Consider the following 25376-nt stretch of genomic DNA (forward strand, 5'->3'; position numbering starts at 1 on the left):
AAAGAATGAAATGCCCATCATAATTTTTCTTATTTCAGATTAGTGAGAGAAGTTATCATCTATATCTAAGAATACATTATATGACTTACCTTTACCAAGGAATTAAACAATATCCAGCTATTTCACTATACTGTCTATTAGACAGTGAACCTAAATATCAACTTGTGCCAATATGATCCCAAAAACTACCAGGAATTAATCATTTACATCAACACAAAGAAGATGCTTGAAAAGTCAAGTTCAGGATGATCCAGTCAGTTGCTCAGAAGCCAGTGTAGTAGTAATTTAGCTGAGTCAGAAATTACATTTTTTTTAAATTTTACCAACCAAGTTTCAGACATCACAAATGAAATCCTGGTACCAATTTGATTATCTAAATTAAGACTTTTTTCCTGAAGAGATGAGTCAGAGGTCAAAGAAGTTGAAACTTGTACTGTTTTTCATTCATTTGTAGCAAATAAAACTAGAAAACCAGTGGTCTTTTAAGATAAAATATCAACCTAAAACCAAACTTAATTCATGGTAACTATACAAGAAATTATGTTAAATGTTCTACAACCAAGTATAGCAGCCAAACAAAAAGCTAGTTAAGAATGGGCCTTCCCTAAAATAATTTAATACTTAGCTCTTAATAAACAATCACCAGCAAAGGAGAATACTTCACAAGACCCACAACAGTGCTTTTTTGATGGGTTAATTATAATTCCATCGAAACCTAAAAGTTGTAGTAGATCTGTGCACAGAAGTTGTGGTTGCAGGACGAAATTCAGATGGTCAAGTACAAATCTGACTGCTTTACTGTAGTGTCCAAGTGCCAACAGTGGTTTTTAAGAACTCTTTTTTCCCCCCCAAGACAAAGGTATAATTTACAATTATTAATCATTAAACAACCAGGTGATCACTCAGACATAAATACTTATTTAAAAAAAGCTAGGAGTCCATTTACAAATTCCTGGACTGAACATGGCATGATGATGTCACTTTATTTAAGAATTAGCTCTTGTCCCATAGGTATTCCTGTAACAATCTAGCTGGGATAGAGAGAATAGCAAGAATTCTTAGGTTAGTTTAAACTTACTCTAGACTAAACTAGACATCCAAATTAGGTGTGTGATATCCACCCCCATAAAAATATGTCTTAATTAGCTACTGAATTTAGACTGTCAGTGCCAGGATTTTGAAATTAATCTAAAGGGAATACTACAAATACATCAAACCTGCAATTTTTATAAACTTGGTGTCTGATGCTCTTTTAAAAAAATAAAATTAGTGTATTGAATAATTAGTGACACCCACTTACATGCATTTAATTTGCATTTTTATGCTCTGTACTATTCCTAACCAATAAAAAAAAGCACAAAAGTAAGAAAGAACCTTACAGCACTCATTTTATTTTTCAGTTTGACAATATCTGTCCAGTTAGCATTCTGGCAAATAGAATTGAAGGAAATAATACAATCATGTAACCATATGTTTTGGTTTAGAGTTTAATAGCAGCTCTTAGCTTGGCTGACCTTCCTCTTGGGTTTATTTGAATATCCTTGGCCTGGGGTGTGAGAACTTTTTTCTGTATAGAAATCCACTTTGAGTTGGATTTTCCACAGGGAGATCCTTGTGTGTCTTCTCCTTTGGAGGCATTTTTCAGAGCTTGTCTTATCTTCTGCTTTGAGCCAAGGTTGTACTTTTCTGTAATGTCGATGCCATGAAGAAAACGTTTGATAATACGATCTTCCAGGGAATGAAAAGACAGGGCTACAAGGCGACCTCCAGGCCTCAGAAACTTCTCAGCTGTCTTCAGCCCTATCAGGAGTTCATGGAGCTCGTCATTCACAAATATTCTCAGGCCTTGGAAAGTTTTAGTAGCAACATGCACAGGTCTCTGAAGCAAGTCCTTCCGTGCGTAGAGCGCTGATGCTGGAAAAGCACCTGTCATACATTTTAAAATATGCGTGTTAATAACTTAATATTTCTACATCTTGACATCCACTTATGCAAGATGACTTTAAAGGAAAGCATAGTAAAAATGAACCTTGAGTAGTGAGCTTCCTTCTTTGAAATATATCTTATGTTTTGAATTCACAACTCTGAACGTAAAGCCTATTAAACTAAGATGCTTTGTGGTTAAGTGTTGGGGTTTTTCCCTAGAATCTTTTAGAGAAGTTCCTTCTCCAAAAGCATCACCAATTTAAACTAAAAAATAATTGCTGAAATCAAGATAAAGGAAGAAAAAAAAGGACAGACAAGTCTCACCTTACAGCTCAGTGGAATCAATGTCAGTTTGGTATTTGTGGTTGTGTTATGGTTTTAAGGAAAAAAATTAATGTACAATGGACACAATCTTACCTGTTGCCTCCCAGATAACTGCATTTCTTCACAGGCAGAGATAACTGAAGACAATGTCTACCTGGTAATAACTACCTTTCAATTAATTACCTGAAGTTTAAAAGATGTATCCTTGTTTGGGAATAGCAATTGTTGAACACTACACCTGTGATTCTTCAAATGCTCGCAAAAATATCTTGAGAAATTTAGAAAATGCAGCTGTTACTGCTGTGTTTTCACATGCCTACACAGCAGAATCTATCAAGGTTTGTCAGACCTAAAATCACCAGATTAAATATTTTTTTTATTAGATGCACAAAACTCCCTCTTCCTTTCCCTGGAATTCTTATGAGCCAAACAAGGTTTTGCAGAGACTGAAATTTTGATAGAAATTTTAATATACCAATATTAAATGTATTTTAACCTTGAACTTTCATTACATGGGTACAGAACAAAAAGCTAGAGAAGGCTGATTTGATGGATCAGAGGGACTAAAGTGCAAGAATCCTGTAAGATCTGTGAAACCCAAGTAAATTTATAATCTATTACATACATGACCACAGGAGTCTGGTAGAGATAAATTGAATAAATAATGCTAGCACAAAAGTGGACAGTTAGTTTTCTAAACAAGAGGCAGTACGATTGGTATACATTAGAATGCCCTAATTTCATGTCAGTGATAAGCTACAACATAATGAAGGAAAGAGTTTGAAGTAAACATGGCTCACAATCAAGTGACTGATATTCTAAACAGTGAAGTGAAAGAGGGGATTGCTGTACCTCTGAAACCAGCTGTCTAAATTCAAATTTGCACAGGTAATTGAAAATAAATAACAGAGATATCATTACCCATAACAGGCTTGCACAGAAGAATTTATTAGTGTAATTCTTGAGAGTTTTAAAGGTAAGATTTTACTTATGTCAGAAAGCCTAAGTGTTCACAAAGCATATCACAAACACAAAAGCAACCTCAGTGTTCAGCAAAGAGAGGAAAATGATGAGATTTTAAAAGTCAATCCTTATTAACAAAGCTGTTATCATGTATGCTATGTCCCTAAGATATGCTTCTGCATAACTGATGTTCCTACCTACCTTCTTCCTCTGATCTCCAAAGCTAACAGCTCCTAAATTCACTGAAGAGACGCCATTGTAGCTGTGGCTGCTTCCAGTCCTTAAAGTCCGAATGCCTTGAGACAGAAAGTGGCAGCAGGATTGACTTCTCCCAACAAACAAGTGCATGTGAATTTGTGGCCTGAAGCTGTCTCACAAAACAGAATAAATAGATGGACCCTGCAGGAGCGAGGCTTCTCCATCACTTACAAACTCTAGAAAAAGCTAGTGAGTGAATGTACTTTCTATCCTTGAGAATATAATCTTCTATATTGACCATGAATCATAAAAAGGATGTGTACTCCCACTGTAGAAGTCACAACACTCTTTATGATGAGAGACCTCAATTAAAAGGAGAGCTAAAAACCACAGAGCCTGAGGAATCCCAAGAAACAGACATCAAGCTTGTACTTAGGCACAGTGTCTGTTTCCATGTCTCTTTGCACACCTATAAATGGATTCTTTGAAAATGGAACCCTCGTAACAGCCACTGAGTGCCAGCTGTGTGTGGTGAGAACTGCCTCTTAGTGCACAACAAAGCAACATTGTGCTGGGCAGAACAAACACAACTTCGTTTGAAGGTCACGTAACAGCCAGCAGCACTGGTAGGATGCTCAGAACTATGGAATGAATCATATCAGAGGTTAGAACAAATTCTTCCCTTTGTGGGTAGGGAGGCAGAAACAGGTTGCTCTGTAGATTCCCTGTTCCTGCAAATGTCCAAGGCCAGGCTGGACAGGCTTTGAGCAATTTGGTCTAGAGGAAGGTGTCCCTGTCCATGGCAGGGCAATTGGAACTGGTGGGCTTTAAGGCTCCTTCCAGCCCAAACCATCCTATGAATCTAAACTCAAATTCAAAAGGCTTTGAAAAAAGGTACATGGACACAACATGCTGATATCTGGGCAGGTTTTCATTGGTCTGCTCATCAACACTGATACTTTGCAACTACAATACTGAATAGATAAATAAAGAACAACGACACTGAGGCTGTTAGCATGACTGGGACACTAACAGGTCTTTGGAAAGTTTCCTCCTACAATAAGCTTCTATGACAATTAACTCTGATATTAATTTATTACTACAAGTAATTTATCACACACTGAAGAAAAATTAATTAAAGCCCAGATATATTCTGTAAGTATAATACAACCTTACATGCCTCAGTTGAACATGCACAAAGAGCACTGCAGGTCCTATAATAAAGTACAGAACACTAATATTTGGGAAATTGGTAAAAAAATGCAGCCACTTTGCAGTTTTATGCAACCAAACCCTCCCAGACTAAAAACAAAATCAAACTGTTTACATGTTCAAAGACTTACTGGTCTACTGTCAAAGACTGGGATTAACTAATAAATGTAATCTCTGGTTATTCTAATCTGGTTATTATTAAATGTAATTTCTGTCACACTGGCCTTCAGCTTTTTAGCAAAGGCAATAAATTCTGATCTATGTTCCATGGGAAAAACTCCCCTATCACTCTTACTCCTCTAGTTCAGCTAAATAAAAATCTATTTGTGCTTTCTGCTCAGGCACATCACTTCTCACCCAGGACTCTCCTGTTACCAAGACACTTAAAGAAAATCCTTCTTAGTAAATGGCTGTTCAACGGACAAAAACATTAAAAAAAAAAAATCTGTATGGGAAGATTTAAAAATGAATTTCATTCATAAAAACACCACGCTTCTGGCTAGATGACTGGTTTGAAATCCCAGTGAGAGAAATAACCATTTTTACTTTTAGGATGCCCTGATGATACTTACACTTTAAAAAAATCTAATAGGTTCTTATGTTGAAACGTATTGAAATTTTAAAAGCCTGTGAATGAAATTAGCAGTCTGCTGTGCCTGTCAATATGAATTCTAAAAGTCCCCAGAGCATAAAAATTATTTCAGAGTATCCACCTGTTTGCAGGAATTTGTCAGTTTAATTAGCACTGCATTTAATAAGTTTCTGTGACGCAACCAATGTCCTTTTGTCTAGGCTCCCTCAGTACAGTGCTAATTCTCACCCATCTGAAATACAAATTCCAAACTGATAATTAAAGTCTGTAAAAGTGAGCCAGTCTGAATGAAATTGACTTTACCAATTAAAGTCTTTTTTAAACTCTTAAAATTTCTTTAACATGCCATCATAAACTCCTTTCAAGTTAAGGCCAAATGATTACATGATCTCAAAATTGTCTGTTAATAGATTATGCATCTAAATAACGCTCAGAAAAAAATAAATTTTGAACAAAAAATTATAGATAAAAAGTTATACTGCCCCCTGAAAAGAAATCAAACCAGACCATTAGTTGTACAGGAAAAGCATACGAAAATTTCCTTCTAAAAATGTCAGCCTTTTTAATGAGTCTTCCTGCACATGCAGTCAAGACCTCGTGTTTCCAAACAACTCAATGAGGTACAACAAAAGACATCAGGAAGTGCTTCTTAATCAACTTTCACACATCTATTCACAACCCTTCAGTTGAGAACTACTGGTTTTCAGAATTTACAGAGCACTCAACACTGCAAACAGCTCTGTGAACATTATAAACAGTGAGAAGTGTTCGACTGTGCTGCAGGAAAAGATGCTGTTCCCAAAACTCCTCCTACTGCAGATTCCACAGCTCCTAGAGATCTTATTTAAAAAGATCAGAAGCCTTTTGGATAATATTTATAAAAACCAGGAGGAAGACAAAATTTTGAATGCTGCTTTGTTTCCTTGGGGCTTTTTTAAAACTATGTCCTTGACTTTTATCTCCCAATTGATTAGGAACTGCAACACATGTTCTAACCTTTTAGGGGGTGGCAGGAGAGACCAGAAATCTATCATTCTATAAAAAGAAATTAAAATTTCCAAGCTCAGGTTAGTCCAAGTCGAGATTCACTGTGATTCTGATTATCAGCTGGATCTTCAGATGAAACTTGGGAGCTGTAGAACATCTGAAGCCACAGTCATCAATAAGAAGAGAAAGAAATACAGACACTACACAAATTTTCAGATGCTGACACCCAGCTTCATTGGCTGGATTGTTTTGCTTGTGTCCTGGTTCCTATAACAGCCAAAATAACAACCCTGTTCTGGAAGATAATCAGGCTCACAAAGAATCTGCAAAATCTAAAATGCAAGATTTTATTATTCTAATGAATATTTTATTTTTTAAAGGACATAGCATTTAACTAATAGGTCATAAGTCTTACTCTAGTCAAGTCCTGAATTAGTCAGTGTTTTGCTGGCCTGTGCCATCAAGAGATTCCTGTAACTGTGATCTTCAGCTCTGGCTTATCCCAATAGCTTCGCCAACTGATAAATGAATCAACATATATCACAGTTATGAAAATTTCCTTAATATTTTCCTAATCAGTTAAAAAACTGATAGGATCCACCATAGTGCTTCCTTACTGGATGAACCAATTAAAACTGGAGGAAGTTTTATGCAAGCAGGGATCAGTGTAACAGCTCTAAAATCATTACAGTAACTTGTGTACTCCCAAAAAAGCACACAAAACTTACATATTTATTGTCTTGGCAGATGTGTGCTGGACTCACTGTTTTTGGCACGCACACTACCTGATGCATACCTGACTTGTGGACCAAGAAGCTCTTCAAATACAGCAGGGAATTTACAGTGACGACAGAAAAACCCTTCCCATGGTCACAGAAAGTGAGCATCAACTGCTGACTCACATGCAGCATATTAAACACGAAGGGATCTCCAGTTGCTGTCTGTCATACACCTGTATTTTCATTCCCTGAGTTTCAGCTATGGCACAAAATTGTTTCAGAATTACTGAGTTGCTTGTCTGTAACATGCTATATCTTTAACACATGAGACAGTGGCTTCCAACTCAATAGTAGTACACTGTACTAATAAACGCTTTTTCAGAAAGCATGGAATATATAGGACAAAGCTCAAATTTGTTATTTCAGGATATTGCTAATGAGGACATTAAAATTGTAAGGTTTATAAAAGCCTCATAGTGCTTTATCTCTTTGATTTTTAATTTTTAAGATTGGTTATATTCACTATATTTTCAGCAGGGGCTTAGAACAGCAAGCAGGTTCTTTCATCATATCAGCTAAACTTTGAGCCTTGGTTGACGGGACATTTTGCTAAAGTATCCTGACTCCTAAAATCCAGACCTTTTAATTTCTCCATCATTAAATTTAAGTGCCTTAGACTTCCAGTTTAAGTAACACAAATTTTTAAGAATACCATGAAATTTTTAATACTCTTCAGGATACCGGTAAAATATTTCACATTGTTCTTTAGCAAATGTTAAATCTGGATGAGAATTTTAAAGGTCTATATTCAAAGCCAGCAGCTTAGACTTATTCGTGACAAGATGTAGTGATTGCCATCGTTTGGTGAAAAAAATAAAAACACCCTGATGCTACATATTATGTTAATGATCAGGATTCGTGTCATATCATTTCTTTAAAATTTTCACTTGAGGACACAAATGTAAATGTTCTTGATGCAAGCACTGCTCCTGCCTAACTGCATTTTCTTCAAGCTGTTTACAGTGAGGAGCAAGGAAGATAAGTGTTTCAACAGTCTCTTCAGGCTTATCTAGTTGGCATGCACAAGATGAAGCAAGCCATGTGCTGCTTTGGGGTTCCTGAGTCTTTAAAAAGACAGAAATGATCTGGTTTTACTCGTAACTGGAAACTGCCATGGTACCTCCCCTTAAAATATTAAAATACAGAAATTTAAAACTAAGACAGATATGACATATCTGATATTAGAAAGGATCAATAGCCAGGATAAAGAATACCCAAGGCTGCTGTCATTCTGTGGTTCACCTTCGTTGATGAAATGATAAATCACTTCATGTTAAATCTATTATTGAACTAATTGTCAAACTACAATGCAAGGAAAGAAAAAAAAAGAAAAAAGGAGCTGACATCAGAGCAGAAGGGGCAGGATTAGATCCCGCACCACTCCGAGTACAAATAGATCCCTCTGGGACTCTGCGGGGATTAATATTTCCTTTCCTCCTGCGCAGAATTAATGAGGGTACCTGCAACAATGCTTGCCAGCTGCCTGGTCCTGGTGATGGGGTAAATGCTGCGTGCCTGCACGATGGCAGCGGCAATCCTCCTGGCGTGTCTCTCCTCGCCGTACGCGCTGAGCACCGACGCAAGCGCCCGCTGGTCCAGGGCGTTCACCACATCAGCAGCGGTGGCCATGGCAGGGCACCTACGCACAGAGAGCGGCCAATTATCCTCTGACATCAGCTGCCATCCACCAGAGGTGAGCTGCCACAGAGCCACACACACACACTGCACACTGCCTCTGAGCTTGGCAAATCCGGGGTGGCAGTGCTGGGAAAACAGCTTGCATCTTTTAAATCCCCTTCTCTCACTGGTCTAGGTGGAGTTTGCTCCCTAATTTAAATTAGAACAGTTTAGCTTCCAAGTGTTTTCATAAACTATGCTTAATAGTTTAGGATAAAGAATTTGTTAGGTATTTTTTATGTTTTCTCTAATTAGTAAACCCATAGATGATAGTCATAAAATACCTTGAACTATTTTAGTAGCCAAGTGACAGAGATACAGATACATAGATTGAAGGCTTACACTGTTTTAATTGCAGTAAGTCCTGCAGTTTCTATGACTAGGTCATTTCTATTATCTCAAGAGAGTATTTATATGTAGAGTCTTATGCCTTTTAGTGCAAAGTAATGTTAAATTAAGAATAAATATATTCCAGTATCATGCTAGGATGGAAATTATGTGTGACCTTTCTCTTTAGCCAGCTTTAGAATATAAACTTGCCTCTTACGGGTTCATTTTAGCCATCTTGCATCATATGCTGCTTTCTAGCCAGAAGAAATTTCAAAGATCTTTTTTTCAGATCTCTTGCTATGAAAACAGTTGCTAATGAAGAAAATTTAACATTACTTTTCACTAAAAGGCATATGAATCTATACAGAAATACTCTCCAGAGATAAGAGAAATGACCTAGTCATATAAACTACAGGACTTTACTACAATTTAAACAGTGTAAGCCTTCAATCTATGTATCTGTATCTCTGCCACTTCACTACTAAAATAAGGGGTATTTTATGAACATCATCTATGAGTTTACTAATCAGAGAAAACATAAAATCTACCTAATAAATTCTCTTCTTCGCTTTCAGGCATTTTTCACTCCCCTGCAGTATCTTACAAAAGATAAAGAACTTAGAGACAAGTAGTATCATAGCAACAACCATAGTGTAAGGCTTTTGTTATGCCTCAGGTATCCTTTGTTCTTATGCTCCTGTTCTGTGTTTGTTTTCTCACAATGCATCTGACTTATATGTAAGCCTAGAGTTCAGATTCTTGAAATCTGAGGACTGAATCCCAGGAGAATCATGGGAGCATTTTGTACAAGAGCAGAAAAAGCAAGTATCATGAAATTTGCTGTGTTAAGACTTAACATTAATATGGTAAGCTGATTCCTTAGAAATTGAGGCTTCCCATTGGCTCTTGTGAGCAATGAAAGAACAAATGGCATTTCTTAAGACACCACACTCATCAAAACACCAAGAAAAAACTGCCATCCTCTGTCATGTAACGTGTCATGCAATCACAACCATCACCCATACACGACAGATCTTTGGTTGCTCATGCAAAAAGCAAAGAGCTGCAGAAATACATCAGGTTGCCTGAAGATGAAAACCACTGTATAAGTGGAAATTATCACTCTACGACTGATTTTCATGCTCTTGAAAGTACTAAACACCAATCCAAATTTAAACAGAGGTGATTTACTCAGTAACCATTAATTTGACAATTAAGTAAGCCTGATGTGCCTCCTACACAAAGAGAAAGAAAGCTTATAATTTTGCCAAGCAGAACTCACAACAAATACATGGGCATGGAAGGCAAAGTCACACCAACACATTACGAGCAATGTGGCTATCTGATTTAAACTAGCAGATATCATGAATGGGATTTTATTTATTTATTTTTATCATGTTCCTTTTGCAGAGAAGCAACTGGATCAGATGGTCATTGCACACAAGAGGGATGCTGCTCCTTTCCTGAGGGAGCAACTGAACGTGCTCAAGTGAAGTTTCCACAAATAGCAGGTGTGGCAGAAAAGAAAAGGGACTGCAGCAAGACGTTGTGAGCCTGCAGATCAAGTACAGGCAAACTGTGGAAATAACATGTCTCTGAAAGAGAGATGTTCCTGTGACTGTATACCACACACTACAACAATGTTACAATTTAAAGGTGCAGCTAATAAAACATTACTGGTTCAATCACTTACTACTGAAACCTTCCTCTTATTTCCAAGAGGGCGAAGACAATAATGAGGGCTGAGCACTGAGACGGAAAAAAGCTTTTTGGCAAAAGACATGATACTCATTCAGTACTAGATGTGGTTTGAGGAAGAATTCTCCATTTAAGAGGAAAGGAAATGCACAGGGGGTGCAGAGCAGACAGTTTTTGAGGTTCAAGAAGAAATGCTTTGTGATAATGTACCTGTCATGATCCATCCTCATGTCCAATGGCCCGTCCTTCTGCAGGGAAAAGCCTCTTTCAGGTGTGTCTAACTGCATGGAAGAACAGCCAGCATCCAGGAGAACACCGTCCAGACTCCCTGGCTCAACCCCAGATGAGATTAACAAAGCCTCTGACTGGCTGAACCGTCCTAAAAGAGGCTGAAGCTGCTTCCTGTAAGAAAGGAACAAATGAATAGCCCCAAGGTTAATTATAACAATGCCATCTCTCCCTCTTGCACAGCAGGAATTAGATAATAGCACTCAACTTCTGTCAGAAGCAATAGAGCAATTCCCAAAGTAATAGTTTATGTCTTTTCATATGTCAACACTGAAAACTGGTCCAGACCACCCCTCAGTGGCTACTTCTTGAACTCTTTACTCTCTTCCTGCTTCATCTTAAGGAAATAGAAAACTGACTAAAATTTTATTTTTTCAGTGTGCAGGAACTCGAGAGGACACCTTCAGCAGGAATGTCCTGACTACTGAAGTACCTGCTCTGCTTGGCAGGTCCCTTAGTCAAGCAAGGCCATGGTGAAGAAAAAAAATAATAGATCTTGGACCTAGAGAAGCAGACAAAATGGAACAAGAGTGCATAACCTTGTGGTTAATATTTACCCAACAGGAAAACAATTGTAAGCTCCTGCCATGGGACCAAACAGGTTTTTAGTGGCATTTGTCATTTTAAAAATAACTGGGAGAATGAGGTGCCCTGAATCACAAGCAGGTAAAAGTGCATTTTGGATTTAGGCACCTGATCACTGCAGAGAGCAGTTTAACATGCACTCTTGTGCTTACTGCCCTTTCCTAGATTTAAAGTGGTTGTTTCTCAATATTCCCATGCTGATAAGGAAAAGAGGAATAGCAAGGGAGAAGAGAAACACATCTTGGACACACAAATGTGTTCAACCACACAGAGCTCGGGAAGTGTTTGGACAATGCCCTCAGGCACAGGATGGAATTCTCGGGTTGCCCTGCCAGGAGCTGCACTCAATGATCCTGATGGCTCTGCTCCAGCTCAGGCTACCCTATGATATTGTAAATGCAGGTGAACCCCGTGGGAAGAAATGATGATGTCTGACTCCAGTTCAGAAGGCTGAATGGTTTCTTTATTATAACTATACTATAATTCATTAATATACTATTTAAAGGAGATACTAAAACTACATATCTACCTTTCTAACTACCATATCTAACTCACAGCTCATGACCCTCTCTGAGAGTCCAGCCCCAGGTGGATTGGATTGGCCATCAGGCTCAAACAATCCTCACCTGAATCCAATCAAGCACTCACTCCAGGTAAACAATTCTCCAAACACATTCCACATCGGAGAAACAAGGAGCAGAAATAGAAATTGTTTTCTCTTTCTTCTCTCTTGTTCTCCTCCATGAAAAATCCTGAGAGAGAGAAGAACGTGCCTGCCAAACTATGATTCTGTGACCTCTGAAGTTTCCAGTGCTCTCTTGGGTATCTAATCCCAAACTTCTTGGTTTTGCCTATATGTAAGCCGACTTAAAATAACACCATTTATTTTATCTGTCTCTCAAAATCTAGATGGATTTCACAGACTTAGAAAGATTAACCAACATATTGCTGCATTTTTAAGCAGTACCTGCAAAGCAGAACACATTTCTGCCCATACCAGGGAGCCACTGCCTCCATGGGGAGAGAAAAAGCTCTCCCCATGGAGCGAAAAAGGAAGACGCTCATGAATCCAAGCACATGGAAGAACACTCAGCTACACAGTGCCCTCCTCATTAGAGCAGAACAAATCCACCTACTAAACACAGCACAAAACCCGGGAAACGGTGTGAATGGACAATTTCCATAAGGGATATTATGATGGCACACACAATTTGGAATTGATTTCTGTCCAGCCCTTAAGTGAACACAGCTATTCAGCATAATAGGAACTGACAGCTCCTGAAAAGCACAATGAGCCACTTCAGATACTTAAACCAATTTAAGCTACATAGTTATACAGTTTTGAGATTGGATTTCCTCCTCAATATAATGAGGGGAATTTTATTGAAAATACGTACCATTTTTTCCAGCTGGGCAGTGTTTCCACCTTCGTGACTCATGCAAATGAATGAACTTTAAAATTCCATGTGTGGGAGATGAAAATAAATGAGACCTGGATAAAACTATAAATTGCCTAGTCCAGTTCCCCAGCAGACAGTAATCCAAGTCAGTGGCTCTGAGGTAGTGCTCTACCAACCTAACTGAAAAATTCCTCTGAACACCATTTATTTATTGCTAGAAATTTCCTTACATTTCTGTAAACAAGTCATATACATGGATAGCTAAGATGTTCGTGACAGTTTTTGATTCGTGATCCGCCAAACTTTTGTGATTAAAAAAGATTAATTAAAAAAAATTAAATTTTGAGTAAGTAGAAGTTTCCTTTTTGGTAGAGAGGATGCTTCAGCTGGACTAAAATTTTGGCGCTTGCAAATAAACAATAAAGATTGAAAAATGATTAGGCTGACATTTGATGTCAGTCTTTCAGCTGTGTGAAATTATACCTTCTGTGTTTGTTATGCACTGCCTTGTGTGTGCCAGTGGTGGACACAGGCATCATGTTGATTATAAATTCTCACTGAAACCAGATGCTTTTCATGAGGTTATAAGGACTATATCACAATGTTCAGGCCAGCTCTCTGGATTCCTGCTTCTCTGTGGAACAGAAGACAAAATTTTAAGCATCTTGGCTACCTCATACACCTCAATTAATCAAACCACGTACATAGTGATGAAAGATTTATTACCTTATGAAAGGAAACACAAATATCAACTCTTTTTTTGATCAGACAGTAACAATGATAGTGATGAAAAGGACTAATCTATTGGATTATAAACATTACACATTTATTTGAAATAAACTATTTTACCAAGAATTCAGAACATTTGTTAGACGATAAAGAGACTCTCCCCTCATCTACCATTCTTTATGCCTATATTCAAATAAAAACTGCCTGTTACACACAGGATTTCTCAAAATATTCTTAATTTCCCCTCAACTTCCTTTTGACTTCGGGTTTTTATTTACGTGATCTGTAAATCCACCTTCCAGAAAAATCTCAAATAAATATTAACTAATGAACAGTTAGATAATGAACTATGTTAAAAAAACTTTATTTCCTATAGTCACATGCCTTCTGCTCTACTTAGGCATGCAGAATTCTTTGCACTTTCTTTTTTTCAGTCTTCCAATGTTTTCTTTGGTCAATAGAGGATTTATGTTCTAGGACATACTTACCTAGCGTGAAAATCTATTACCCTGTCTTAATATATTGCAAAAACAGTGCTTAGTGGAAAAAGCAGGCAAGGTAAACTAGGGAACACCTGTAAATACCAAAAAAAACCAACCAAGCTTACAGCTCTGAGAAGCCTGAGATGAGAGAGCACATCAAAACATCACTGAGCAAGACTGAAGGGGCTTTTTCATCACCTCCTGGGGACACCTTGGAAAGCTGCTGGAAACACAAAGGGTCACTCCAATCATTTCAGGCAGTCTTAGAAGGTTAAAATCTGACTAAACCAAGTTGCCTTACTTAAGAGAAAATATTTAAACTTAGTACTTGAGCAGCATTTTATATATTCAGAATATTTTAGAAACATTAAAAAACTACGAAGAGCTTTTAGCTCCTCTCTTATAAATGGAGAAACAAGACTTGTAGGGTTTAATATTTAACAACTTGCAGACATCATGTAGAAAGCTAAGACAATTTCAGAAACTATGGTCTGAGGATGTAAAAAAGAAGAAAACACCTGCCATATGAGCTCTCATTTGAGGGGATGTGTATGGGGTAATAGCACGGCAATTTTTCAGCAAATTCCCAACTGCTACAGCCAAGCAATCACTAACTTCCCAAAATATTCGACATGTTTACTCCCTCCTTAGTAATCATGACATTCTACAAAAAAAAAAATGTATATAAGATTTCAAAAGAACAATGGGAATATGAACAATCTAGCCTACTTTAAAAAGAATAAGAAGTCATTTACAATGACTAAGGTTGTGGGGCCTTAATAGATTTTCTTGTGCAACAGCTTCAGAAGCTTGCAGAATTCTTGGGAAATATCACAGCTGAAAAATAATACAGAACTTTAGGTTCAGGTCCTTTGTTCAGGTCATAACACAGTATTTTATTACATTATGACACATAGTATAGTAATTCTGCTAGAGAGGACTTGATCCACACTTCTCAACCACAGGAAAGAGCAGAATGAGAAAGGGTTCAATATCTCCTCCTAGTATTTCAGTTACTCTAGTATTCTGCAAAGCTTTATAAAAATATTTATTTTTCATTTACTCAGTTAAGAGGGATCCACACAAGAAAAAAAGTAAAGCAATAAAACCGCTTCAATGAAATAAATGGAATATTTTCTCTCATCTAATTTCTCTTGACTGTCACAGACATTGACATGAATCATTGAAGTAATTTCACAGAGATGTACAATGATGCTTTGATGGTGCTTCAGCATTTTCTTATGTATACACAGAAATACTTGCTCTTGATGTTTCACTATCACTCCACTTAAAAATTCTGTGTACAAACACACAGGATCCCCTGTCAGCACTGAAAACTACATTTCACTCAACCAGAACAAATGGTTTCCTCAGGAAAACAGAAAACAAAAGTTTTTCAGCTAACTCTTGGCACTGCACATCAAACAAGGAGACCAATGTGGTGCTTTGATGCAGTAACTCCAGGGACATTGCCACCAGGGATGCCAAGCAGCTCCAGCTGTAATGAGGACACTGGTACAGCCCTGGTTTGACACTGACTCACCCACAGCTGGCAGACTGCTGCAATTTTCACTCATGGCTGCATTGCTCCAGGCACACCTAGAAGCAAACTATGAAGTATTCCAGCCATAAGTCCCAGGAACTTTCAGTATCCTACCTGGGAACTGTCGTGTATTACTGTGCCTCTGTGTAGCACCCCTCTCAAAAATGCATCTGAAAACTCTGTAAAAGTTACCTTTACCAAATTACCTTCATCAAATGGAAATGTGGCATGGTTTTCACACTTGCCAAGTGTGTTGGTTTTGCATGCCCTGGATTTTGGTGGTGGTGGGCACAGAGGTGGCTCCTGTGAGAAGCTGCAAGAAGCCTCCACCACATCCCTGGTGGCTCAGAGGATGGACCTGCTGCTGGCCAAGGCTGGGACAAGCAGGGATGGTGGGAACACCTCTGGGATGAGAGATTAAAGGAGAAATCCAAACAAAGGTGGGGGGCAGTTTGAATTCCAGCCAGAGAGGAGGAGGAGGAAGAGAGAATGTGTGAGGGGAAGAACCTGGAGACACCAAGTGCAGTGGGGAAGGAGGGGCAGGAGCTGCTCCAAGTGCCAGAGCTCCTCTGCAGACCCTGGTCATGAACATGGTGAAGCAGCTGTGTCCCTGCAGCCTGTGGGGATCCAGGGGGGATGCAGAGATCCACCCACAGCCCAGGGGAATCCAGGGGGGATGAAAAGATCCACCCGCAGCCCGTGGGAATTCACAGGGGATGCAGAGATCCACCCACAGCCCATGGCAGAGGTGCCCAGCCCGGGTAGTTTCTCCTGGTTCTTATGTCAATCCATGAACCCTTTGTTAAATTTTCTCTCCTCTGTCCAGCTGCAGAGAACAGTGAGTGAGGAAGTGCCTTTTGTGGGTGTCTGGCATCTGGTCACGGTCAACCCACAGCACCAAGAAAAAAGGTGAAACTACAAATGGTGACATCTATCATCTTATAAACAGACTGTCATTACATTTCTAGTTTTACACAAAAATAAATTACAGATCCATGGAAAGCCCAGGATCTACTTGAGAACTAACAACTCGGTCTAGGCTGAGTGTTGTGCAACAAAATTACAAACTGAAATCTCAGCCACGGATTACCAAAGGCCCAAGAACTGGAAGAAGCATAGGTAAAAAGCAATTTCCATAGAACCAATTTAAGACTTTCAATTTTGAGGGCTGCAATAACAACTGTACTCTGTCTGAGGATCACTGATATGTCATTTAAGTACTTTTAAATTGGGAAACTTTTACTTACTGTGTATTCCCACTTAAGAGCAGAGAATAGTTAAAAGGCATGCATACAATTGAAAAGTCCCTTACTTCTTTTCTGAAGACATCACACCAAAAAAAACCCCAACAACAAACCCCCCTTTTTGCATTGACTTGTAGAACAGTGAGCATCTTACAGTGTCAGAAATGCTATCCCAAGAGAGCAGAAACCCTCATCGAACTGGTTATTTCGTGCTTCAGTGATTCTCCCCTAGCTCAAAGGAACATTTCCCCTGCTCCTTACTCTGCCACATTCTGTAAAGTGATGCAATCCTTCTCTCCTCTTCTGGCATTGACACTACATCCCCAAAACTTAATTTAGAGGTTGAATGTTAGAAGTTTCTAACAACCTCTCAAGAACACCTGCTCAAAACAGACTGCCCACTATTTAAATGCCCATTTTTATTTCTTTATGAACTATGTGCTCCACTATTCTGTCCACTAACACAATTTCAGCAAAAACTACTGGAGAAGACACTGTTCTAACTAAAGGAAAAGACATACTTTGTAAACCAAAAGGACAAACATCAAAGATGGTTTCTATTGAGTATAAATCCAGAATCTTGCCATATTAGACATCTTCCACAGCAGGTATACTCAATCTCATTGAAATAAGTATGAAAATTTAAGTTCATAATGAACAGTGTTTCCTGCTAAATTACAGATTAAGGAAGCAATTATTTTCCTTTTTCTGGCAAAAAAAAAGACTAAGAGAAAAAGACAATCGAGGCAAATTTCAAAATTACATGTCTCACCAAAATTTGAAAAAATGGATTTTTTAGTTTTCTATGTAACACAAAGTTTTGCTGCATAATAAGAACAAATGTTATGCAATTGCATCTATCCATTAAAGCCTTTGCTATAAAATACATAACATCATTATGAGTGACACCTTTATTACATAATGTATGTAGCATATATTGTGCAAAGAAAACCAAGCTGTCAGAATGATTTCCTTGTCACTCATAAGACGTAAGAGCTCCGAAAAGTCATGGTTTCTCTGACTTTGCATTGGGGATTTCATTGGGAGGCAGATCTCAGTTTGGGGAGGCAGATCTCAGTTTGGCAGTGGCCATCAGCAGGAACAGCTGAGTGATCATCATTATCAGCACCTCAGGCCTCCCAAACCCCCACACTGACCCCCTCAGCTTTATTACCAATTTTTGCTGCCCTGGCACAAACAGTGGGCATGGAGCACGAAGCAGAAGAATCTGCTTGTTATTTCACCTCTCCCCATAAACACTCCTACCACTTTCACTATTACTGCAAGAAGTTTTGCTGGACGTTTCTACTGACAGTCTGCCCCTTTTTAAAGGAACATCCAACTCATCACTCAAGTTCTAAGATAATTTTTTCGCTGTAAGAAAACACAGCAAGAGTTGATAAATCTTAATAATTGTATTCTTCTTTTCCTAGTATCTTAAAAGATGGCTTGATAAGGACTGCCTGTCCAGTCCACAACAACCCACATATAAATTCACACTTTCATTAAAGACACTAGGAACTCAATTGAGCTCAAAAGAAATGTTGCTACTGGCCATAGAAGGAAGTTTAAATCTGTTTAAAGTTCTGTTTAAATCAGTTGCCAAAAGCCAGTAGAATACAGAAAGAAATTCTGGATATACACCAGCAGGTTGAAAGGTACAAATTTACATCAGGAACATAAAAGCTGTATGTGAACACATTTCAGTCCCTGAATATAAGAACACTAAAATCTGTAACAACAAGCATTGTAGACAGAATTTTTTTTCAACATGCAGGAAAGGGGAAGATCTCTTTTTTTCAGTGTTAACGCAGTCTCAGAGGAATCTGAAATTGTATTGAGTGTCTCCAGTGCAGACTGGAGACAAGGCACAAAACCAGATTTATCACTCAATCAGCTTTACTAATCAATTACTGATTAATTGTGATAAGGTATGTACAATTACCAAAATACCACATATTACAGTTTAAAAAGACAAGAACTTGCCTCAGTTTTGTCCCATTTGTTAAATGAACAAAAAAAAGTGTATTTCTCTAATAGCTTCTTTCCCCCACTGCAACATTTCAGTTTCTGAATATGTTTCTGTCTTACTTACATCAGTAATTAACTATTCTTTCTTTGACAAACCATTTCCTTGTTTGAAACAGTACTTAAACCTCAGAACACCGAGGATAATATTTAGCATCAAGAATTTATTACATCTAGCATCAAGAATTTATTACGGATTAAACAAGTCACTTTTTCTTCCTTCCTGTTCTTTTCTAAGCTATGCCACAGAAGAACATGTCTCCAATGTGAATTGACTCTCAGCTCAAGCATTAAGCTCTCTGCCTGTCACTGTGCTCCTGACTGTGGGGAGGAGAAACAAGAGCAGCAGAACACAAGAGGAAAGCAAATAAGGACAGAAGGGAAATGGGGGCATCACTCAGCCACAAGTCACAGTTTGCTCTTCTGTGCTTTTGCTCCTACCAGGGCTTACCCTTTTCCAGACAAGGCAGCAGGAACCTTTCATAAAATTAAAAATCCAATTACATCATGGGCTTAAAAGACAAGCCAACAAGTATTCTGTTCTCTATTTATTTCCCAGGAGCTTTTAGCATGCTTTTCTACCCGGCAGCGAACACCAGCACGCATTGAGATTTCCAGAACAAGCCCAGTATTTCAGCTGTCACTGTCAGCTCCCAGCCTACAGGACTAAGCCTGGAGTAAACATGCTTTGCCACACCACTTTACTCCACATCATCTCACCTGCTGCCTTGGGAGGTTCTGCAGTTCTCCAGAAAAAAGCTTCATTTTTGCTGTATTAGGTAATGTAGCCTAAAATTAACAACCAAAAATCAACAGCAATCATGCCACCAATTTACTGGCTTATTTCGGTAATTTGTGAATAACTAAATTGCATGCTCCACCCACATTTCCTTGTGGCACTGCACTGGTGAGATCAGAGTGACCCCTATAACCAGGCAGAAAATTCACACCAGAAGATTGCTTTGCTTCTACTACTTACTCTCTACACAACTTTACCTTGCTACATTGCACCTGTTACTTCTGCATTTACCAACTCTGAAAATTGTGCCAAGTTATGAAACACTTAAAATTAAATCTATATTTGTTTCTCAGAACATTGCAATCTGGTCTTGGGAAGAAAGTAATGTGCTTAATCCTACTGAAGATTATAACACGTATCTGCATAGTTCAAAGGTAGTATTTTACTTGTTCATCAAATCAAACCAAATCATGATTTCCAAATACTGCACATGCAAAATCAGGTATATCCCTTAAGATAATCTTAGTTACATCAGTAAGCATTAAATTTTGGAAAACTACCCAAGTTCCACAAAAGAACACAACATTAGCAACCCTAAGAATGCTTTTGATTGAAAATGCTGTCTTAAAACACAAGTTGGCAGCCATTCACTTCCCCAGTGACCCTGACCTTTTTTCTAGTTTAAAAATGTCATTTTCAGAAAGCAATCATAAAAACAAAAGTAGTATTTTTCAGGAGCCATGAGCATCTTGCTGCTCTTTAGACACGGCCAGTTAGCATCCACGTGGAATTATACAGAAAATTCTTGATTAAAGTCTCATGCTGTTATTTCATTTATTAACTGCCTTGTAATAAGAGCTGGGGAATTTAAATGCATGTCACCATTGACAATCTATCCTGACATTCAGTGTTTCCTGTACTGACATTTTTACTTCATACAAGTCATGAAATGCTGCATTCAAATCAACTTCCCTCCTATATAATGAACATCTAGAAATTGTGCAAATTATCTTTTGAGTCAATATCAGAAAAAAAAAAATTATTGAAATACCCTGGTCTCAACAAGGTTATTTTTTATGCACAGAGACCACATGCAGTCTAACTACTTGCCACTGCAGATTACAACATAAAGTCTAAAGCTGTAAGTATTTGGAGAAGAGAACTTCCAACTGAATAATGTTTGCTCCTGAAAGTACACATACAATTCTAAATTACTGCTCTGTTTCTCTCTACTGGGGAAAATATATTCAGTTGAGATACACTGAAAAGAAGAACAAAAGAGGACCCCATTTGTGAAATAAGGCAACATCCTGAGGTTTAAAAAAAACCCAAAAGCTGTGAGTCAGCTCTACCAAATATGCAAGTTAAGGAAATGGGTACATAATCAACAGTTAAAGAGATACCATATAGAAGAAGGAATATGGAAGCATAAAAATGTGGCAGACTTTGAGAAGAGAAGCTGTCGCATGACTGCGCCCATCATGAGAGACGATCCTTACAACTCCATAAACAAAAAAAAAATCTTAGCAGCAAGTTTCTGACCAAGAAGGGGAAGTGCCAGTCTAGTAAATCTGCTGCATGTACCCCAGTAAAAGATGGAAAACTTCCTAAAATATTACCAAAGAGAAATGAGATGAACTCAAAGCACCACATGTGAAAATATGTACTAAATATGTGTTGGAAACAACCTTTGCATAATGAGCTGGAAACTCATCACCTGGACAGAACCATGAAGAGAAGGAGCAGCAAGCTTCATTTGGTCATTTGAACAGTAAACAGCTGTGAAAAGAGAAACAAAACCCTACAACATGCAAGTCAGAAGTCTTAACTGGAACAAGTTTTTAAAAGTATTTAAAAGAGAATAGTAAAACTTCATCCAGAGTTTAGTATGCCATTACAGAAGCCTTGTCTGAAACAGAACAATTCCAAGTAGAACAGGATGAGCAAAAGTGATAGATTATGAGAGGATAAAAAAAATCCCAGACTTGTTTTGCATACAAAAAAAGAAGGGCAAGAATAGATGTCAATATTCTACAGTGAGTATTTTAAATGCCAAGGAGAGAAAAGTGCTAAGAGGTATTAATAAACTATTAGGTAATTTTCTTCAATTAAAATTAAATTAGGTAACTGCTTTAACTGGAGATTTAAAAAAAGTTTCATAGAATGAAAAATTAGACTCTGGAATAGCTGGAGCACTGCATATAGAACTCCTAATTACTTTTAAGATAGAGAACAGTGAAGAAGATTAAATTATGCAGTGGCTTATAATACCAAGCAATTGGATTCAGTGATGTGGCTGTCTCTTACAGCATGTTTATATTTGAACAGCTATTGTAATTCTCCAATGAAAAGTTCACCCTGAAAATGTTTATGCAAACTTATCAGGACATATACACACTACACATTTTACGTGTATATAAACATACTCCAACCTAAGAATAACTTACCCCTTAGGTATAAAGGATTCCTTTTATTTTTAGAAACCTCTTAGCTGAATGCATAAATACAACATTGGCATTGAAAAGTCTTCTTTCTCCTAATTTTTCCCAAAGCAGTTATTGGGCAACTTTTAACCAAGCATAACATTGATATTCACTGGAAACTGCTATTTTCTGATAGAAAACTCAAAAATACACTGCTCTCAGATGCAGTTTTCTAGCTTTTTTTAAATTTTTTTTATTTTTTAATTCAGAAGATGAGAAAGGAACTTCCATTTGCTGCCACAAAAGGATAATTTGGACCCCAAGATCAACAATTTTTGATTGTTATTGAAGGAAAAGGTCAATAGTGCAAAAGCTGAGGTGTCTGCTTTTCTAGGGTGCAACAAAATGGTCCAAAGGCATTCACTTAATGTGATATAAAAGCAGATAAAAAAGAAACTCCCAAACAAAATCCCAGCTTACTTGAGTGCTATTTTTAAGTATAATTGTATCCAATTAGAATAAAGAAGAATGGGCACCTCTAAGAACATTTTAACCTTCTGCTCCATGGCTTGGGACATTGCAGCCTGTATTTCTCCATGTTTATTAGCAGGTTTCTATCTGTTTTGTAAAGTAGCTGATTCCTCAGTTAGACAACTACTTTCTATCACGTTACTAAAGGTTATGATCTTATAAGTAAAATAATTACAGGCAATTTTCACATCAAGATGAACGCCCTTCCAGGTGCTAGAAAACACACAACATAATCTTGACAGCCCTCAGAAAACAACTACAGTCTACTTCAGCATTTATTTAAAACCAAGTTTCCCAAAACTGGAATTAGATTGGATCCACAAATGCTCAGACTGTTATAGAGATTTTTTTTTTTTTTTAAAGTGCCATCTTCTTACCTAGGAATCACAGAACTAGGTAACAACTTGCAAAAAAATGAGCTTCTAGTCCAAAGCTCAGCCCTAACTAGATGGACTCCCCAAGGTCAGGTTCAGTTGAACACCCCCAAAGATACTCCCCAAGCTCTCCAGGAAACCTCTTCCAGTACTATAACCCTTATGGCCATCTTATTCCCTGCCATATCTCATTGGAATTTCCTGCTTTTAGCTCATGTCTCAGCAACTCCAACACACTCCAGCTCTGTGGCAGCCCTTCAGGCAGGTGAAAAACTTCAGTGCAAATTGTTCACAAAGCTGGCAAAGGGGTTTCAGTTATTTAAGTCTTCAAAATATACTACAGATCACTGATCCTGTTTTTAAGGTTTTTTCCCTAGAATTACCAAGACAAACTTGAAATTAGGATGTAATTTCTGTGTATTTAATCAAAATTACCAAAATCAATTAATAAAATCAATCAAATTAGATTAATCAAAAAGCTATCAAAAATTAATCAAATCGAATAAATTAAATCAAATTAATAAAAAAACATAAAACAAGAGAAGTTTGGCATTTCCCTGGAAGATTCATTCTTAGCTGTGTTTTGTCACATAGAAAGCTAAACAATTAATCCTAAATCATTTACTTATTTACTACAAGCAGACAGATTTTCCATATCAGGCGACTAATTTATGACTTAAGAGTTTTTGATGTTGGATTCTTGGCAGGATATAATATAATTGCTTACCTGATGACATGAAAAATTTAAGAATCAAGCTCTAAACACAAGCTGGCTTACATCTCAGAATTCTTGCATGTTCTCAAAACAGCTGATTTTTCAGTTCTATTAAGGTTTTCTTTGGAAGTGCCAGTAAATTGAATTTCATTGCTCTCCATTTGCTACAGTACTTTTTAGTAAAAAAAAAAATTTGTTATTGAGCAGAATAACTCTCACTGGAGGAAAGTCTCATTTTTGTTACTACACAAATACATTTCTGTTCCCATTCACAAGCTGCACTACTGAAATCATTATCAATACCAATAGCAGCACTTCAAGTGGAAAAAAAATAACCATTCATGCAGAATAAAGGCCTCTTTGCTAATGCAAAACCATGGGTAATCCATTAAATTCTTCAGAATACTGTAGATGGCTCCACTGGTGTTCCCACAACGTGCTCAGGTAACATTTCAAATCACCCATGGGAGACACTAAAGAAACACAAACTATTTCATTTTGGCAGTATTATAATGCCTTACCTGGAGTATCTCTTCCCTAAGGTGGCATAGCGTGAGAGTAAGTATAACTCAATTTGAGAAAGTCCTTTGAAAGAACTTTAAAATTTAGCCACCACGTTTCCAGTAACAAAATATCAAATGAAATCAAGCAGAATTCAATGGAACCACCCACAGGAAGTGGTCAATGTCAGGACAAGCAAACCTCTGGCTCCCTTCTGCAAAGCACTGCCATGAGCCTGGTGCAGCAAATTTCATCCCCCCACACCTCCTGCATCACCGATGACTGCTGTGCTATATTCACAGTAGGGTTATTGGATTTTTTACAAAGGGTATAGCTCCATTTGATTTATAAAAGTAATCCTCAAGTGATCCCAGAGCTATTGCTCTGTCTCAGACGAGAACCCAGAAACCATGGGTCAGAAACCTTCCACTGTGAGTCTGACTCCTGCACCTACAGCAGTCCTGACATCGCAGTCCTCGTGACCACAAAATGAGTCAATTGTCTGATGCACCTTGTGGAAAACACTGTCTGCCAAAAAGACTGTCAGAGAGCTCTGGTAGCATTAGATGGGGGGATACAAGGCACGTTCACTTTGTTATAGCTGTCTGGCATCAACCATCTTACAAAGGAGGAGCTGAGCCAAACAATTCAGGCAAAGGCTTAAATCGTGGCAGAACCACACTGGGGTCTTCTCAAAACATGAAGATCACTCTGACAAATATTAGGGTCTGTCTGAAATGAGGAAAAGAGTAGAATCACATGTCTGCATAATAAGGGTGTGGCATGACTTCTTTATAAATGCATCTGCTAGGAAAAAAATGCAAACACTTTCACAGCATAATTAGCAATAGTCTGATAATCAAAATTAAGAGTCAACTAGCCAAGGTGTCACAAAACTAATCAGGTATCACCTGAAGCACTGGGCCAAATTTACAGCAGCTGCTTTAAAACAAGGAGTCAATAAGCTGGAAGAGATCCAGAGACCAACAAGGAAGCAGGTAGAAAACAGGAGTCATGAGGAAACACTGGAAGTTGGGCTTTGTTTTGTTTTTCTTGGTGAGTAAGAAGGCTGGAGGAGATCTGATGGTTATCTCTGTACCAAGTTATC

General features: G+C 37.9%; 1 protein-coding gene across 2 annotated transcripts in view; it reads right to left on the reverse strand.

The window, feature by feature from the left end:
• Window positions 1-1371: 1371 nt before the first annotated feature.
• The window catches only part of METTL15 (methyltransferase 15, mitochondrial 12S rRNA N4-cytidine), a 77366-nt gene continuing 53361 nt past the window's right edge, over window positions 1372-25376 (reverse strand). For both annotated transcript variants that reach the window (XM_030273338.4, XM_030273339.4), the window contains exons 4-6: window positions 10897-11088; window positions 8442-8620; window positions 1372-1926 (exon numbers count right to left, since the gene is read on the reverse strand). In XM_030273338.4, coding sequence (XP_030129198.4) covers window positions 1481-1926; window positions 8442-8620; window positions 10897-11088 — 817 coding nt within the window. In that variant the 3' untranslated portion in view covers window positions 1372-1480. The remainder of the gene's footprint in view (window positions 1927-8441; window positions 8621-10896; window positions 11089-25376) is intronic.

This window comes from Taeniopygia guttata, chromosome 5, assembly GCF_048771995.1.
Source record: "Taeniopygia guttata chromosome 5, bTaeGut7.mat, whole genome shotgun sequence".
Lineage (NCBI taxonomy): Eukaryota > Metazoa > Chordata > Aves > Passeriformes > Estrildidae > Taeniopygia > Taeniopygia guttata.